General features: G+C 39.8%; 1 protein-coding gene across 3 annotated transcripts in view; it reads right to left on the reverse strand.

The window, feature by feature from the left end:
- LOC126236902 (maestro heat-like repeat-containing protein family member 1) overlaps positions 1 to 16873 on the reverse strand; it is a 295906-nt gene extending 279033 nt beyond the window's left edge. For 2 of the 3 annotated variants that reach the window (XM_049946551.1, XM_049946549.1), the window contains exons 1-3: positions 16768 to 16873; positions 15898 to 15979; positions 15667 to 15812 (exon numbers count right to left, since the gene is read on the reverse strand). In XM_049946551.1, the coding sequence (XP_049802508.1) occupies positions 15667 to 15812; positions 15898 to 15943 (192 nt within the window). In that variant the 5' untranslated portion in view covers positions 15944 to 15979; positions 16768 to 16873. Of the gene's footprint in view, positions 1 to 15666; positions 15813 to 15897; positions 15980 to 16543; positions 16648 to 16767 lie in introns of those variants that run through there. The other variant, XM_049946550.1, reaches the window with a different exon arrangement.
- Between the last annotated feature and the right edge of the window lie 1495 nt (positions 16874 to 18368).

Consider the following 18368-nt stretch of genomic DNA (forward strand, 5'->3'; position numbering starts at 1 on the left):
TAGTTCTAATGCAATGTTGTCTACTCCCAGGGCCTTGTTTCGACATAGGTCTTTCAAACTCTTCACGCAGTATCATGTCTCCCATTCCATCTTCATCTATATCCTCTTCCATTTCCATAATATTTCCCTCAAGTACCTCGCCCTTGTATAGACCCTCTATATACTCCTTCCACCTTTCTGCTTTCCCTTCTTTGCTTAGAACTGGGTTTCTGAGCTCTTGATATTCATACAAGTGGTCCTTTTTTCTCCAAAGGTCTCTTTAGTTTTCCTGTAAGGAGGATCTATCTTGACCCTAGTGAGATAAGCCTCTACATCCTTACATTTGTCCTCTAGCCATGCCTGCTTAGCCATTTTGCACTTCCTGTCGATCTCATTTTTGAGACACTTGTATTCCTTTTTGCCTGCTTCATTTACTACATTTTTATATTTTCTCCTTTCATCAACTAAATTCAATATTTCTTCTGTCACCCAAGGATTTCTACTAGCCCTCGTCTTTTTACCTACTTGATCCCCTGCTGCCTTCACTACTTCATCCCTCAAAGCATTCTTCTTCTACGGTATTTCTTTCCCCCATTCTTGTCAAATGTTCCCTTATGCACTCCCTGAAACACTGTACAACCTCTGGTTTAGTCAGTTTATCCAGGTTCCATCTCCTTAAATTCCCACCTTTTTGCAGTTTCTTCAGTTTTAATCTACAGTTCATAACCAACAGATTGTGGTCAGAGTCCACATCTGCCCCTGGAAATGTCTTAAAATTCAAAACCTGGTTCCTAAATCTCTGTCTTGCCATTATATAATTTATCTAAAACCTATCAGTATCACATATGCATAACAAAAAGGCTGTCACTAAATGAGTTTTCAGCCAATAAGGCCTTTGTTGGAGATAGAAATGTTGAAGTGTGTGTGAACTCCTAAGGGACCAAACTGCTGAGGTCATCAGTCCCTAAACTTACGCACTACTTAAACTTATGCTAAGAACAACACACATACACCCATGCCCGAGGGAGGGCTTGAACCTCTGGCAGGAGGGGCTGCGCAATCTATGGCATGGCACCTCAAACCGCACGGCAGATATAATGAACGAACGAACATACATACACACATACAGACAGACAGACAGACAGACAGACAGACATCCCCTCTCCCCTCCCCCTCCACCCTCACACACAGAAACACACAAAAAGCAACTCACGACCACAGTCCTGCTGCTGTGTCGCCTCATTGGGCACCTAATGTTGGAGCTTCCAATAACTAGCAAACCCCTACCACTGCACCTGCGTGCCTGCCCCAACCCTGCTGAAGGAATGGTCACCTGACTGCTCACAAGTCAAATAGGCAAGGCCAGTCTCTACACTGGCCCTCCAACTCTAGCAATACAAACATTTTATCACTTGCCACTCATCATGTTGCGAGGTGTCCCATGCAATATACCATATTATCCATGACTGCTACATCCCAAGGCAGCAGTCTGAAGACGACTGACTGTAGCCAAAGACACATTCAGCTGTTCACTAACTGTAGACAACTGCTCCTGCATCTGCACACAGTATTCATGCATCCTATCCATCCTAGTATTATTAACTTAAGGACTGGCTATAAAAGCACAGACAGTGACCTAGATATGCAACTTGTTACACTCCTGACATGCACCAACGGAGGCCAGTGCCTTACGAGCTGTGTAGCTAGCTGTTCAGAAGAATGACAACTGTGCTATATAAGCAGATATAAGAAGGGAAGTTACCTTTTTTAGATGTGTTGGTGGAGCAAAAGCCGGATGGACGACTGGGCCATTCTGTGTACAGGAAGCCAACCCACACAGACTTATATCTGCATAGCCACAGCTTGCATCATCTGTCTCAGAAGAGAGCTATGCTGAATACTTTAGTACACAGAGCCAGGACTATTTCCAACAAGGACCACCTCGGTCCCGAGATTAACCATTTGACTACTGTTTTCAAGAGGAATGGTTATTCTGCCAGTGAAATTAAATCAGTATTGTCCAAGAAAGTAAGACACGATGCCGGCCATATACAACAAGAGGGCCAACACACAGCGCGGCTTCCTTTTTGTGGTGCTACAACGAGCAAGATAGCCAGAATCCTGAAGAGGCAAGGAATAAAACCAGTTTTCCGACCACCTAGGAAAATTAAGGAAATGTTGAGATCAGTCAAAGATAGTCTCGGCTTAAGAGTGCCGGGAATTTATACTATTCCTTGCGAATGCGGCAAGAATTACGTGGGCCAGTCTGTAAGAACCGTTGCCGACCGCTGCATCGAGCACCAGCGCCACCTGAAATACAGATATTTGGAAAAATCAGCGGTGGCCGAACATAGCCTGCTTAACAAGCATAAGATTTTATTTGAAGAAACCAGAATAATAGCCCACGCATCGAATTACTGGGACTCTGTGATCCGGGAAGCAGTCGAAATTAGACTTAGCGATAATAACTTTAACAGAGACAACAGTTATGCACTTAGCAACACTTGGAAGAGTGCACTGGATAAAGAAAAATCGCGGAGAAAAACTTCCCGCACATTACGTCCCGATTCAAGGGATGGCACTGCAAGCAACGCAGGATAGAAATTACATCTATGGAAGTAGAGGGCACCACTTCACTACGCGCCATATCGCTGTTGCTATGACATATTCCAGCCAATCAGAAGCCGTCCTTTGCATATAAAAGTGAGAACCTCACTAGTTCACGACAATCAGTTTTAGCCCTGACGACGACCACGGAGGTAGTGGTCGAAAGCTTGGAGTTTTATCCTGAATTGATGGGGCATGTACACCGAGAGATTTTTATTCAAGAAATACATCGCGAAAGACTTCGTAGTCACAGTGTGTATAGTTTGTTCATTTGTTCCTCAGAAAGTAATTCTACACTCCTGGAAATTGAAATAAGAACACCGTGAATTCATTGTCCCAGGAAGGGGAAACTTTATTGACACATTCCTGGGGTCAGATACATCACATGATCACACTGACAGAACCACAGGCACATAGACACAGGCAACAGAGCATGCACAATGTCGGCACTAGTACAGTGTATATCCACCTTTCGCAGCATTGCAGGCTGCTATTCTCCCATGGAGACGATCGTAGAGATGCTGGATGTAGTCCTGTGGAACGGCTTGCCATGCCATTTCCACCTGGCACCTCAGTTGGACCAGCGTTCGTGCTGGACGTGCAGACCGCGTGAGAGGACGCTTCATCCAGTCCCAAACATGCTCAATGGGGGACAGATCTGGAGATCTTGCTGGCCAGGGTAGTTGACTTACACCTTCTAGAGCACGTTGGGTGGCACGGGATACATGCGGACGTGCATTGTCCTGTTGGAACAGCAAGTTCCCTTGCCGGTCTAGGAATGGTAGAACGATGGGTTCGATGACGGTTTGGATGTACCGTGCACTATTCAGTGTCCCCTCGATGATCACCAGTGGTGTACGGCCAGTGTAGGAGATCGCTCCCCACACCATGATGCCGGGTGTTGGCCCTGTGTGCCTCGGTCGTATGCAGTCCTGATTGTGGCGCTCACCTGCATGGCGCCAAACACGCATACGACCATCATTGGCACCAAGGCAGAAGCGACTCTCATCGCTGAAGACGACACGTCTCCATTCGTCCCTCCATTCACGCCTGTCGCGACACCACTGGAGGCGGGCTGCACGATGTTGGGGCGTGAGCGGAAGATGGCCTAACGGTGTGTGGGACCGTAGCCCAGCTTCATGGAGACGGTTGCGAATGGTCCTCGCCGATACCCCAGGAGCAACAGTGTCCCTAATTTGCTGGGAAGTGGCGGTGCGGTCCCCTACGGCACTGCGTAGGATCCTACGGTCTTGGCGTGCATCCGTGCGTCACTGCGGTCCGGTCCCAGGTCGACGGGCACGTGCACCTTCCGCCGACCACTGGCGACAACATCGATGTACTGTGGAGACCTCACGCCCCACGTGTTGAGCAATTCGGCGGTACGTCCACCCGGCCTCCCGCATGCCCACTATACGCCCTCGCTCAAAGTCCGTCAACTGCACATACGGTTCACGTCCACGCTGTCGCGGCATGCTACCAGTGTTAAAGACTGCGATGGAGCTCCGTATGCCACGGCAAACTGGCTGACACTGACGGCGGCGGTGCACAAATGCTGCGCAGCTAGCGCCATTCGACGGCCAACACCGCGGTTCCTGGTGTGTCCGCTGTGCCGTGCGTGTGATCATTGCTTGTACAGCCCTCTCGCAGTGTCCGGAGCAAGTATGGTGGGTCTGACACACCGGTGTCAATGTGTTCTTTTTTCCATTTCCAGGAGTGTATACCTAAGAATTGAGTGCACATGTGAACTGTGTGTGATTAAAAGACACTTGCAGTTACACACTGGTGACAGGACTTGATGACCATAATGTACTGATGAAATTCTGTTTGCAAGCAACTTTGTGTGTTCACACCATGTCAAAACAACCAATACCCATTCCCACCATTTTTTTGTTTGTTGTACATTATGATCACCTACCTAATAGCCAGTATGTTCAGCTCTGGCACAGAAAACAGTGGTGACGCATCATGGCATGGAAGTTATGAGGCCCTGGTAGTTCACTGGAGGGAGTTGGCACTACATCTGCACACACAAGTCACCTAATTCCTGACAATCCTGGGAAGGGGGACAATCAGCTCTGACGCCACATTCAATCACGTCCAATACATGTTCGATTGGGTTCAGATGTGGCAGCATATTGAGTGGAAATCACCACTATGTTCCTCAAACCACTCCATCACACTCCTGACCTTGTGAAGTGCTGCATTATCTTGGTGACAAATGCCACTGCCTTCAGTAAACATTATCGTCATGAAGGGGTGCACATGGTCTGCAATCAGTGTATGATACTCTTTGGCCATCATGGTGCCTTGCGCAAGCTCCACTGGACCCACGGATGCCCATGTGAGTGTTGCCCAAAGCATACTTGAGCCACCACCAGCTTGTTTCTAACCCACAGTACAGGCAACAATGAGCTGTTCCCTGGAAGATGACAGATTCACGCACTCTCATCGACATGATGAAGAAGGTATTGGGATTTATCAGACCATGCAACACTCTGTTACTGTGCCAATGTCCTGTGGTGATGTGGTGGAGTTACATTGCCACATGCATGGGTCGTTGGCTGCAGAGGCCCCTCATTAGAAGTGTTTGATGCACTGTGCATTCAGATACACTTTTGCTCTGCCCAACATTAAAGTCTGATGTTAGTTCCTTTATAGTTTGCTGCCTGTTCTGTTTTACCAGTTGGCCCAGCCTACAATGTCCAACATCTATATTGAGGGCTGGTCACCCAACCCCTTGACATCAGGACATGATTTCACCTTGGTTTCCCCATGTGTTGAAGACACTCACCACAGCACTCCTCGAAGACCCGACAAGTCATGAAGTTTCTGAAATGCTTGGGCCAAGCTTCCGGGTCACCACAATGTACCCTCTGTCAAACTCAGATAGATCACGCACCTTCCCCATTCTACACACAGACAGCACGCTCACTGATACTACATGCACCATACGTGTGTGTGACTAGCAGTCATTCCTTGCCACATGATGCTGCTATCACCTGGATGGGTTTATATCAATAATTTTCTGGCTGACCAATGTATATTCAACAAAACAGTGTTGTTTCCTGAAGATGGCCTAGTAACCCAAAACCTAGTTTGAAATGAACAGAAACAGTGTACTTGTTATTCAACCTTAAATATGGAACAGACAGATTGCTACTTACTGTAAAGAAGACACTTCAGGCTGCAGACAGGAACTATTAAAAGACACAAAAGACACTTGCATAAAGCTTATGGTCACAGCCTTCATCAGTAAAAGAGAGACACCAGACATACACACAAGCAAACGCACCTCATGCACACAAGACCACCTACTCCAACATCTCAGCACAAGATGCTGGAGTTGGCGGTCGTGTGTGCGCGAGGTATGCTTGCTTGCTTCTGTGTGTGTGTGTGTGTGTGTGTGTGTGTGTGTGTGTGGTCTTACCGACGAAGGCCATGGCCTGAAGCTTCCTGTAAGTGTCTTAATTGTGCCTGTCTGCAACTTGACCTGTCTTCTTAATGGTAAGTAGCAATCTGTCTTTTCTTACATTGCTGATATTCCTACCTGGAGTTTCCATTGTTTGATTTAAATGTGGAACTGTTCTACCAACACATAACAGAAGGATCCATTACCAAAAAACAGTGTCATTTTCCCACTCTTCAACCAAACATTGATGGAATTTTTTTACATGTCCAATGTAACCTTATTCCATTTGACTAACTGTAAACATCCTTTAGGGTTTAATTTACTCTCTTCTCACTTTCTCAAAGGTTGTAATACTGTCATCAACAATGAGGGTTTTTTTCCACTTGGATAACAGTATGGTGAAAATAGCTGATCTATACCAGGAACAGTATTGGTCCTAATGCAACATCCCAAGGAAAACTGACAACTGTGTAGCCTTATTCGAGATTTGTACTCTACATGGTAGTATGATCAGAGCCAATCATTAGCTACACTTCTTATTCCTAATGATTCTTGTTTATTTAGCAGAATCTTTTGATTAACAGGTCTAATAGCATGCCTATGAGACACTACATTTTAGTCAAGAGCACCAAATACCATTTTTTGTGAAATATCATGTGGCTGAATGTACATGCACCACTTCGGAACATAAACTGTGATTCACCTAGAAAGTTGTATTTAATCAAGTAATTCATTACTATTTCTTTCATAATCAATTATACTATTTCTTAAAAATGATAAGAGCAGAGAATGTCTCTTGCATTAACTTTATGTAGCAGCATGCCCATTTTGAATACTTGGGAAAGTTACTTCGTGTGAGTGACTCATTTATAATGTTTCTTAAGGAAGCTTGTATGCTGTGTCTACATTTATCAGCACATAGACCGGTACTACTTCTAGACTTTCTGACTATTTTTGAACTTTCATTCAGTTTTACTGACTTCATGTTTTGTGATTAATAATAACAGGATTGTAATTGATGCAGAACTATTACAATATCTATACCAAAATTTAGGAATTTTTGTTGCAATTTCTCTGCAATACTTAAAAACCACTCATTCACAAATTTAACAGCTGATTTGAACCATTCACTACTGTATCCCTGTCCCTTATCAGTATGTTAAGCTTTGATTTCTCTCTCCTTGTTTCCTTATTTAATGGCATCACAGACTGCTTTGTTTTTAATCTCTGTATTGCACTTTTTTTTTCATTAAATGATTTTTTAGCAATCATCGTCCTCCTGTAAGTCTTTTTGTATAAATAGAAGGAACTTACAAACTTTGGTTCATTGTGCCAAGGAACTGAGGTAATATGGTACCAGAAGGACTTTGTAAGCCCTGCTTCTATCCCTTTTTTTATATATATATAAAAAAACCAAGACGATGTGACTTACCAAATGAAAGTGCTGGCAGGTCGACAGACACACAAACAAAAATAAACATACACACAAAATTCAAGCTTTCGCAACAAACTGTTGCCTTGTAACACAAAGGATTAAACTGTCTTACACCAGGAACACAGAGCTCTATCTAACTGAAAGGAACAGCAGCAATTACAAATTTTAACTTCATTGCTGCCAGTAGTGTAAAATCCTTGTGTGTGTCAACAAAACACACACAAAAGCTGATTCAAGTATGAAGCAGAAACGATCTGGAGCATTCTTAAACAGAAGATGGATAAAAATGGAGATACAAATGAAATATGGTTACCACACAGTATTTGCCAGAGAAGTGACAATGAAACTAATGGTCTTGATTACCTACTATCAATGTTAGACGCACTATACCCTCTATTAAGCAATTAAACACAGATCCACGAAAGTTACTTTTGCAAACAATTCACTTATGCAGATAGATAGTTTCAAAAAATATGGCCCCTAAGAAAAATGGCACAAACCAGAGCACTAAAAGGTACTAATTCTTTGGGTATGAAGGTGTTTCTAGTAGGATAATAAAATTTATGACCATTCTTGAATTATTATTGTAATCAGCGCATGACCAAAGTATATTTACTGAAATACATACATTTGTACCTTCCATACTCATCTACAAAAATGGTTGTGAGAAAGACCTCTAATAATCCACTCAGTCCTTCCAGTCATTTTAGTTTATGAGAAAGCTAAAACACTTTGCTAAGCAAAATCTGTCAACTGCCACTCGCACTGCCATACGTGGTTTCTCAATCGAGTCCTGGAGATATAAACAAAAACTTTTCCTTTTAGTATTTTCCCTGCCTTGCCAAAGTCTCTGACTGTGTCGACCCTAAAAATCTACTTGAGAAACTAAAATTTTACAGCTGGTCTTCTCAGTCTTCAGACTCCCTCATATACTCACCATCTTGATGCATATTTGTGGCCACAAGGTCAAATAAGACAAGGGCCAGCAACAGATATCTGGTATAATGAGCATGAAAGTAACAACTGTGCTTGTATTGATCTTGAGGCACATTGAGAATGAAGTGCAGTTCGTTACTCTTAAAAAATTGAAATGACAATGACAGAGGATGTTCTGTCCATGTTAGCAGATGGAATATATGATCCTACTACATGCTGCCAGAATAAGCTGTGGTAGTTCCATCTTTGATAGTTTTATAGGTATTAGCTGTTTAATTTGTGTCATTTCCTGTCAGATGAACTAGAATCCCAATTCAGTGTTATTGGACATTCCTGAAATTTTCCTTCTTTGCCTTATAACCATTTGAAATGGCAGTGCTAACATTTAATTTCACACTTATTTTAGTTACTGAATAGCCATGTTTTGAAACAAATTAAAGCACTTCTTTACTTACTGTCTTAATTTAAGCTATCTTGGCCTTACATGAAGTTAAAAGGCTCAATTACAAAGATGCAGGAACATCAACAGATGCCACAGTTCTCAAAAACATAAAAGGTTAAAACAAACATAAAATAAATTTTACAACGAAACAATTTTTGACAATACAATGTAATTGGATAAATAAGAAAATCTACTAACCAAGCAGCAGCAGAACACACACATAAAAGACTATAATTAGGCAAGCTTTCAGAGCCAGCAGCTCCCCCTTCAGGCAGAAGGGTCGAAGGGGAAGGAAGACGTTGAAGGAAAAGAACTGGAGAAGTCTACAAAAAGGGGTAGAGTTCAGGAAAGTTCTGGGTGACGTTCCCAAAATTTACTCCTTTTCCTAGAACTCTCCAGTCTTGAATGATTACACTGGCTTTCACAGTGCAGCTATATGAGTGGTATCCATTTTTTCACACATGTCCACGGACAGCAGCAAGCTGGACAAAATGTGATTATATCACTTTGGTGCCAGACTTCAAAATTATTACAGATCCATGAGAAACTGTAAATATGCCTTAAGTATTTTACTGAAATAGCTGGGAAAGTACAAAAAAATGGCGTTTCAGAGCAAACTCTTATCACACAAAAGACAATTTTGAACTCCGCAACACATCCATAATCATTAGAAGTATCACAATTCATGGCCATTAATGAAACAAGAAGTTCCCAGTCACCAGTTGCCAAAACATTGAAGCTCTGATTAAACTGTGTGACAGCTCTCTTCATCTTGATCTTTCTCAGACATACTACAATCTGCTTAAGTCATACCTGTATTCAGACCAAGTGAAAGGCATAAAATTTTAATTACTGACCTACTTCAATAACATCCTGCCTATCCAATGTAACGGAAAAATTATGTACAACAGATTTTTGAGTAAGTATAATTTATTAAAGAACTCTCAACACGGTATTAAGAGACCAGACATCTACACACAATGCTATTTGTGAATGCTCAAAAAGTACCCCAAAACTTATGGATGAAAAACAGCACATACAGGAATATTTTTGGACTTGAGCGAAGTTTTCAACAGTAGATCACAAAATTCTACTTATTAAGCTAGAAAACAGTTGTGTGTGAAGAATCACTACGGAATCATTGCAGACAAAGGGTACATACAAGATTCACTGATTAATAATCTGAACTAATGATGGAACATATCTGAAGAACATCCAGTAACCTTTGGTGTCGTCAGTAACCTTTGGTGTCGTTCAAGTTTATGTACTGGGACCTCCTCTCTCTCTTATATATGTAAATTATTCGGATCTGAATACAGAGGCTGTACTGTCTGCAGATGATAACAGTAAGTAAGCTTAGTTAGTTAGATAGTTCATTATGTGTCCCATTGATCAATCTCATGGTAACCATTATGATGTGGAATGTGTCAAGTGCATAAGAATTGCATACATGAATCAAAGTTTTTCAAGCATAAAATTTTTATTACCTACCCCATTCCCTTAAATGGCACAAAATGCATATATTATACCTACTGATTTACTTATTCCCATTCAAGAATTCATCTATGGTGTAGAAGGAGTTATCACGGAGACATGATTTCAATGTATTTTTGAAACTATTACTGCTGTCTGTCAGACATTTTATTTCATACAGCAGAATATTTTACCCCTTTCTGTGCCAAAGATAGGTTAACTAGACGATACTGTAAGTCTTTCTTTCTTCTGGTATCATAATCAGGAATGTCACTGTTGAGAGCAAATTTCAAATTTCATTACTGAGTAAATGTACTGAGGCTGTTGTAAGAATTCCTAACCTTTTAAACAGATGCTTACAAGATTTGCGACTATCAGCCCCACACATTATTGGTTGGTTGTTTTGCGGGAAGAGACCAAACTGCGAGGTCATCGGTCTCATCGGATTAGGGAAGGAAGCCGGCCATGCCCTTTCAAAGGAATCATCCCAGCATTTGCCTGGAATGATTTAGGGAAATCACGGAAAACCTAAATCAGGATGGCCGGACGCGGGATTGAACTGTCGCCCTCCCAAATGCGAGTCCAGTGTGCTAACCACTGCGCCACCTCGCTCGGTCCCCACACATTATTCTAACCACTTTCTTTTGAGCAATGAATACTTTTTGTCTAAGTGTTGAGTTACCCCAAAACATTACTCCTAGTGATCAGAGAGTGAAAGTATGCAAAATATGTTAGCTTATTGATTTCTATATCCGCAAAATTGGCAGTTATTCTGATTACAAACGTTGCTGAACCTAGTCGCTTCAGTAGATCCAAAATATGAATTTTCCAATTAAGATTCTCATCTACATGTACAACCAATAACAACAATATGTTCTACCCTGGCTACTGGCTTCTGCAGATGTGTTATATTTATTGAAGGAAAAGCACTCCTCAATGTACAAAATTGGATGTACTGTGTTTTTTCAAAGTTCAGAGCAAGCCCATTTGCAGAAAACCAGCTAATAACTTTTCCAGTGACATTATTTGTATCATTTTCTATTGGAGTTTCTTTTACTTGATTAATAATGATGCTTGTACCATCAGTCAACAGTGTCAGTTTATCTCCTTGTTTCAAACAAGAAGGGACGTCAACCACATACATCATCAAGAAGAAAAGGCAACCCATGATCGAACCCTGTGGAACACCTAACATAATTTTTTCCCCAGTCAGATCAAGCGGTAAACTTTCTTAAATCACTTAAACCATATAAAGAAAATTTTGCTTCCTGTTGTGTAGATACGACTTCAACCACTTATATGCTGTTCCATTTATACCATAGAATCGTAATTTCTGTAATGTAATGTCATGCTTCACACAATCAAACACTTTGGATAAGTCACAGAAAATTCCTATTGGTGACATTTTACTATTTAGAGACTCTATTATGTGGGCAGTGAAATTCTATATTGCTGTCTAAGTGGAACAGCATTTTTAAAATCTGAACTGTGATTTACTAAGTATCCTATTACACTTAAGATAGCTAATCATACTTGAGTACATTACTTTCTCGACAGTTTTTGAAAATTGCTGTAAGCAAGAATACTGGCCAGTAATTATTGACATCTGTGGGGTCTCCTTTTTTGTAGAGAGGCTTGACAATGGAACATTTTAACCTGTCTGGGAAAATACCTTCAGTTAGTGATGTGTTACATATGTGACTCAGAACATCAACTGTAACTGCTCCACATTGTTTTAATATCTTGTTGGAGATGTCATCTACTCCAACAGAATATTTATTTTTCAAAGATTTAATGATTTTCCTTATTTCACAAGAGGTTGTTAGTTGAAAATTAATCTGACTAGGATTTCTCAAAACTGACTCTTCCATGTAGTGCTTCGCTTTTTCTTTTAAATTATTCTCACCAAATTTTTCACCCACTCTTAAGGAAAAGTTGTTAAATACATTAGCTACCTGTGTGCTGTCGGTTAAGATGGTCTCATTCTCTTTGATAATAATACTACCTACCCCAATGGTTACTTTTCCTGTGTCCCTTCTAACAACATTCCACATCAATTTGATTTTATTGCCCCAGTTGTCGATTTCATCTCTAACATACATATTTCTTGATTTTCTGACAACTTTACTAATTCCTGCTGTCTCATTATTTTTCTTTCTGAAGACACTTAAATATCTGTAGTAATCCAAGGTTTCTTTGAAAACTGTTTGGTGTTGCATTTACTAATTTTTTTGGGCAACAGTGTAAAAAAGGGATATAAATGTATCAAGAAATATGTTGCACTTAGCATTTGGCTCATTACATACAACTCCCTAATTAACATTTCTTAAACTTTCACTGAAGTGCTCAATAGATACTGGATTGAGCAACCGTACACTTTTACTTGATGGTTTCTGAACTGTGCACTCTGCTAGGCTTTGTAAGTTAATCAATTGTGCATAAAGGTATAATAACCCATTTACCACAGGAAAAGCAGCTGTTAGTTTTACATCCTTTTGCTGTACAAATGCAATATCTATTAGGGTGTTACTGTCTTGAGCTATATGTGTAGGGAAAGTAATCACTGATTCTAAGTTATATATTATTAATTACACTTCTAGTTCACTTTTCCTATCAGAATTACTTAGAAAGTTTACACTTAAAACCACGACAGATTAATAACTTCTTCTTTTTGTCTGACAGACAGCATAATATGGAGTCAAACTTTTTTATGAATGTCTCCCAATCTCTTAATGGGGAACTGTACACTGTTGCTAATATCAATACTACATTATCTAGCTGTAGTTCACATACACAAACTTCAAAGTGCTGATCAACACAAAATTTGCTTGCTTTTACAGTTTTGTATTTACACCCTTGTTTTGTGTAAATGGCAACTCCTCCTATATCCATACTAGACCAGCAAGTGTAAGATGCTAAATTATACCCATTTATACTAACACTATCCATCTCCACAGTTATATGTTGTTCAGACAGACGAGTATATAAATCTCATTCTTATTTCTGATACCATCTAAACACACTGCCAGCTCATCTACTTTATTTCTTTGTTCCCCTGATGTTTTGATGAAGTTGATACTAGGCCTACCCTTAGCTTTATCCCTGTTTATTGTACATGAAGCTTCTTTTATTTATTTATTTATTTATTTATTTATTTTTTTTGCTGTCTGTCTGGATTATGGCTTTAACCTAAAAAAACCTGTCTGCCTTGTTCCATTAACCACAGGGATCATCCCGTGTGTGACTGAGGTCCCCCTTACAGTTTCTGCTAACAGAGAAACTAACTTATCTTTCCCCTTCCTGTTCAGGTGCAGGCCATGTGTAGTGTATCCCCACCTACAAGAAGCATCAACTGGAACAATACTTATGTGAAATTTTGCCAGTGTCTGGAGCATCCTGTTAAGCTCAATGTTAAGATGCCTTGCAGCAGTGTTTTCCCAGGACCGATCATGGCACCGAAAGACCTCCACAAGCCCCACATTTGTGCACACAGTTTCTGCTCCTATTTTATCCAAGTCACTACCAATACTATATGTTGGATTCAAAGCCAGGCTGTTTCCTGCTCCCCCAACTATAATTACCCAATCTTCCTTCTCAAAGTGCCTGCATAGCTGACGTAAGTTATCTATCATCTGGCTAAGGCTAACACTTCATTTCACAAAACTTGGGACCTGATACTCTGCACCTAATTTCTCCTGAAGCTGCTACCCTAAACCCCTACCATGACTGCTACCTAGAAGCATAATTCTTCTTTTCCTATTCTGATTTAATACCGACCTTGTATTTTTTCTTTAAGCTAATATTCTGCTTCAACCTACATTCAACTACATCTGGATGAGGCCCATTCTCCCCTACTTCATATAGCAAGCCAAACTGATTTACTAACTGAATTTAATTTTTTTTTTCAAGCTTCCCTTTTTTGCCCTTTGCTTGTTATTTTTTCCCAGCACCCCACCTCAAAGGTAAAAATTATGATGAATTACAGCAGTCAATAAATACTGCTACAAATCACTTCCAGAACTGGCCTTATAACAACTAAAATGAACAATAGGAAAACTGTTTCTGGGCATTTTTGCCATTCAGAAAATCAGAATATACATAATTCTTGTGTCAGCATCAATCAGCAAAATACTGAGGAACCAAAATATCAAATGGCATAAACACACTGAATTCATGAACTTAAAATTGAGTAAATGTTGCTACACATTGAGAATCATAAAGAAATGTACAAATGACACTACTGTAATGACTATTTTAACGTTTTCATCGTGCCCTGACATGGTGTCATCATCTGGGGAATTTTATCAACAGCAGCAAGTACTTTCAAAATACAAAAAGAGCTATTAAAATATTATAGTCAATATTTGGGATATCTTGTAGGACTCTCTAAAAAAACTAGAAATACTGTAATTACCTTGCTCTTATGATCTACTGTTGAAATTTCTTGTAGGTAGGTAGTATATTAGGTAGTAATGTACGCATGCAAAAAAACATTGCAGTAGGTAGCCATAACACAAGACTGCAAAACAACCTGTATTGAATACAAGTAAAGTCAAGTTTATGCCAAAAAGGAATTTTTCACGTGAGAATTAAGCTAGTTAATAAATTACCTAACATAATAATGACACACAATGCAAAATTATTTCAGAAGTCAGTTACAGCACATCTACTGCACTTCTGTACTGTAGCACTGAAGATGAAGTTCAATCCAAATTATACTCAATTGAAAATGATTCACATAAAATTACATTCTTTATTGTATTGTGATACTGACCAGAAGCTCAAACCCAGATGTATACCCCTGAGTAGTATCATAAATATATTTTTTAAATTTGTATTGTGTACTGTATTGTCCCCTCTCACATAGTACATTTATGCTGCTGATGTGATGAAATGGATGAAATTTAAAAAAAGGGAATTTATAAAACTTACTTTATGGTGTTATCAGAGAATGAGAAGACAATATCAGCATAAATTGCCTTAATATTAATAAGGAAACAAATTTTTAAAAAAATATTATGCAGGGTATAGGCTGAAACAAAATTTGAAGATACATACAAATTTTTCTCACTTCTGAATTTAGTTCTTGACTCAAAAGCTGAAGATAGGATGAAGTTGAAAGAAAACATTTTCAAGAGGACTCTACAACAAAATATCAGGGATTCCATGAAATCTGGATACAGTAATTACAACCTGAAATTTTACGAATCAGCCACTAACAGTCTGAATTTACAATTCATTTCGTAGGTGCAAAACAGCAAAAAACTGATACTTGTATGACTTAGTTTTTATTTCCTTATAGAAATTTAAAAGAAGATACTTTAATTACTCTTCAGTCATTTAAAAAATAATCACTACTTTCAGTTGAACCATGCGTATATGTACCTTTGAATTTCTCTTGCAATAGCATATTATGTTATCCAATACATCATTCTGATGTTTCCTCGCAATCTTCTTGAGCGATTCAGAAACTGCATGCCTAACAGTTTCATTCTTGTCGCCTGCAGCCTCCACGAGTGATCCAATGACAACTTCATGTTAAAACAAGAAAAATCGGTAAAGCAAGACAAAGATTTAGTTTCTAGAGCAGTACTGACATCCATAAAGCATCCTTACCTTGTAATGAACTATTTTTGGCATTGACATCCATGGTACTTGTCATACTTCATAACACTAACTCTCAATGCCTTGCTGTCTCCTAGATGCATAAAAATATCTGATTAGTAGTTGTTGAAGTGAATAATTTACCACATTTTAGTCAGAATATTTAAACAAAAATGATGTAGAAACTTATAATGCCAAATAAAAATTTATTTCTTTGAAACTTGTTTCTAAGTAAGGAAACAGACCAGTCTCACATTTATCCACTGAAACACCTGTCATGAGAGGGGGTGGGGAGATGGTGTAGGGAAGCATATGATACCTCTGCACTTGATCAAAAAATTCAATTCTGTGCATAATGGTTGGCAATGATTACTTTTTTTACTATCAACTGTACATGCATCTGTACCGCCTCTTTCACCTGACATCACTTCGGACGACAACAAATATAGCTTACAATGTTTTTATAAATTAGATAATTTAACGACTTGGCCACAGTAGTGCGACAGAATTTATTTAGTCCTGGGCGACACCAACTGGGGAATAAACCAGATGATTCTCGCTGTACATCGTCACAATTTCTTTTAGTAACATCACACACTATTTGTACATCACGCCTACGAGGTTTGCTGGAAGCTTATTATGCTCACAAAAAATTTACCTTCAGAAGCGCCAAAAATATTTTGATTTCGGGTAAAGCTAGTTCACAAATGAAATGAGTACGAAGCAATAACCAACATATAAAACAGTATAACTTCTAGAAGTTTGTCTATAAATGATGTCAACAAAGCTAAAGGGAAGATAACATTTACCACGTGACACAGACAATTACAGCTGCTTAATTAGTCTCTTAAATGGCAATGAATCATTTACATTTGCTTTTACCTCGTTGTTCCGTTTATTGCACGCGCCACACTTCTGCTGTGATACAGCTGACAATGTCGATACGTAAACATCACATGACATTTCTAGCATTACATCACGCGCGGTAGTCTCGAACAGTGTGCAATAGAAAAACGATACAGAACCGGTCTGATAGAATTAGTTCAAACATATGTATCTCTGTGACAGGCTCGTAAGTGAAACAATCATTACTCAAACATGGGTTTGAACCCCCACAGTGTTTTATTCGTAGTGGTGCTATTGGGTATTGTACGCTCAGAAGCTTTCAGCACGGCGTTCTGAAGCACCGCGAAACCTTGTATTTTTCATACTGCTAAGCACTGCCAGTTAGGAACAGTTAAAATTTTCAATGTAGTGGATTAATCCGGAAGAAAGACCGAGCCATCTGCCATAATATTAATAACAAAAGTTGTGCGGTGTAGCCCAAGGCCCCCATTACAAGCTCCAACATGTACTCACAGCGCTATCTCTTTCTCTCTCTCTCAGATAAGGGTATGGGCACAGTTGGATACAAGTGCTGCATAGCGGCTTCTGCTATTAAAGGGACACCGAATGCATGTCAGTGAGCTTTCCTGTCTCGTAAAGAACGTGGCTAGTACTATACACATTGTCCGCAGTTATAGGAATAAGCAGCAAGTTTTACAAATATACGAGATGACGGAAGAAAAGTTCTGTTATGTACTCGAGAGAAATCGTGGTGACCATGGAAGGCAAGTTATAGGCACTCTGTTTCACTGTATTTATTTACAGTTGTGCAGACGTACGTCAATTAACCCTCAATGACTGTCATTTAGCACACCAGTGAAAGACAAGCATAATGTTTAGCATAAGATACTCTGAAAACCTACAGCATTTAAAAGTGGGAACACGTACCGTACACTACATCCGCAAACCGCTTCATATAAACAGAATCACTACCCTGCTGGTATAAACCGCCAGTGAGCAGCAATAATAATTTGTAGACATCTAATGACAACCTAGCACAAAAAATATAGAACAAGATACACAACAGTTTTCATTTGAACAAATTAATTTTTGAGGTTATAAGGACGCCTAAAACTTCCAAAAAACTACTTATTTGAGGTTTCGAATAAACCTACGAGTTCAGTCCACAGATTCCGAACTATATCCCGATTATGATATTTTCATCCTCAGGGTGGCACAAACTCAATCTTTCTTGGATTAAACTTATCAGTTTCTCACGCTCCATATTTCGTGTGCGAAAACGTTGGTCGATTTGACCGAAGAAAACAAACTGATTCTAATTTTACCGATTATCGTCCGGTGTCTATACGTTCTGGAGATAAAATCGGCTATGGTGTGATCGCGCAGGTAGTGGCGTACTAATGTCAAAAGATCGGTCGTATACGGCCGATGTCGGTCGTCAGCGGAATCCTCTAATATTGGAACTACTGTGAGCGCAGCCTAAGTTTGAGCATGTGAAAGTTATCTCAGGCTAATCGCTCAGTCCATTGTTACCTTGGCGAGCGTTGTACCATTGTTGGGTCGGTATTGCTATAAACAGAACTCAATATGAGTGATGTTTCTGGAGATTCTCAAGACTCCCGAATTTACTACAGAGA

This window comes from Schistocerca nitens, chromosome 2 (genome assembly GCF_023898315.1).
Source record: "Schistocerca nitens isolate TAMUIC-IGC-003100 chromosome 2, iqSchNite1.1, whole genome shotgun sequence".
NCBI lineage: Eukaryota > Metazoa > Arthropoda > Insecta > Orthoptera > Acrididae > Schistocerca > Schistocerca nitens.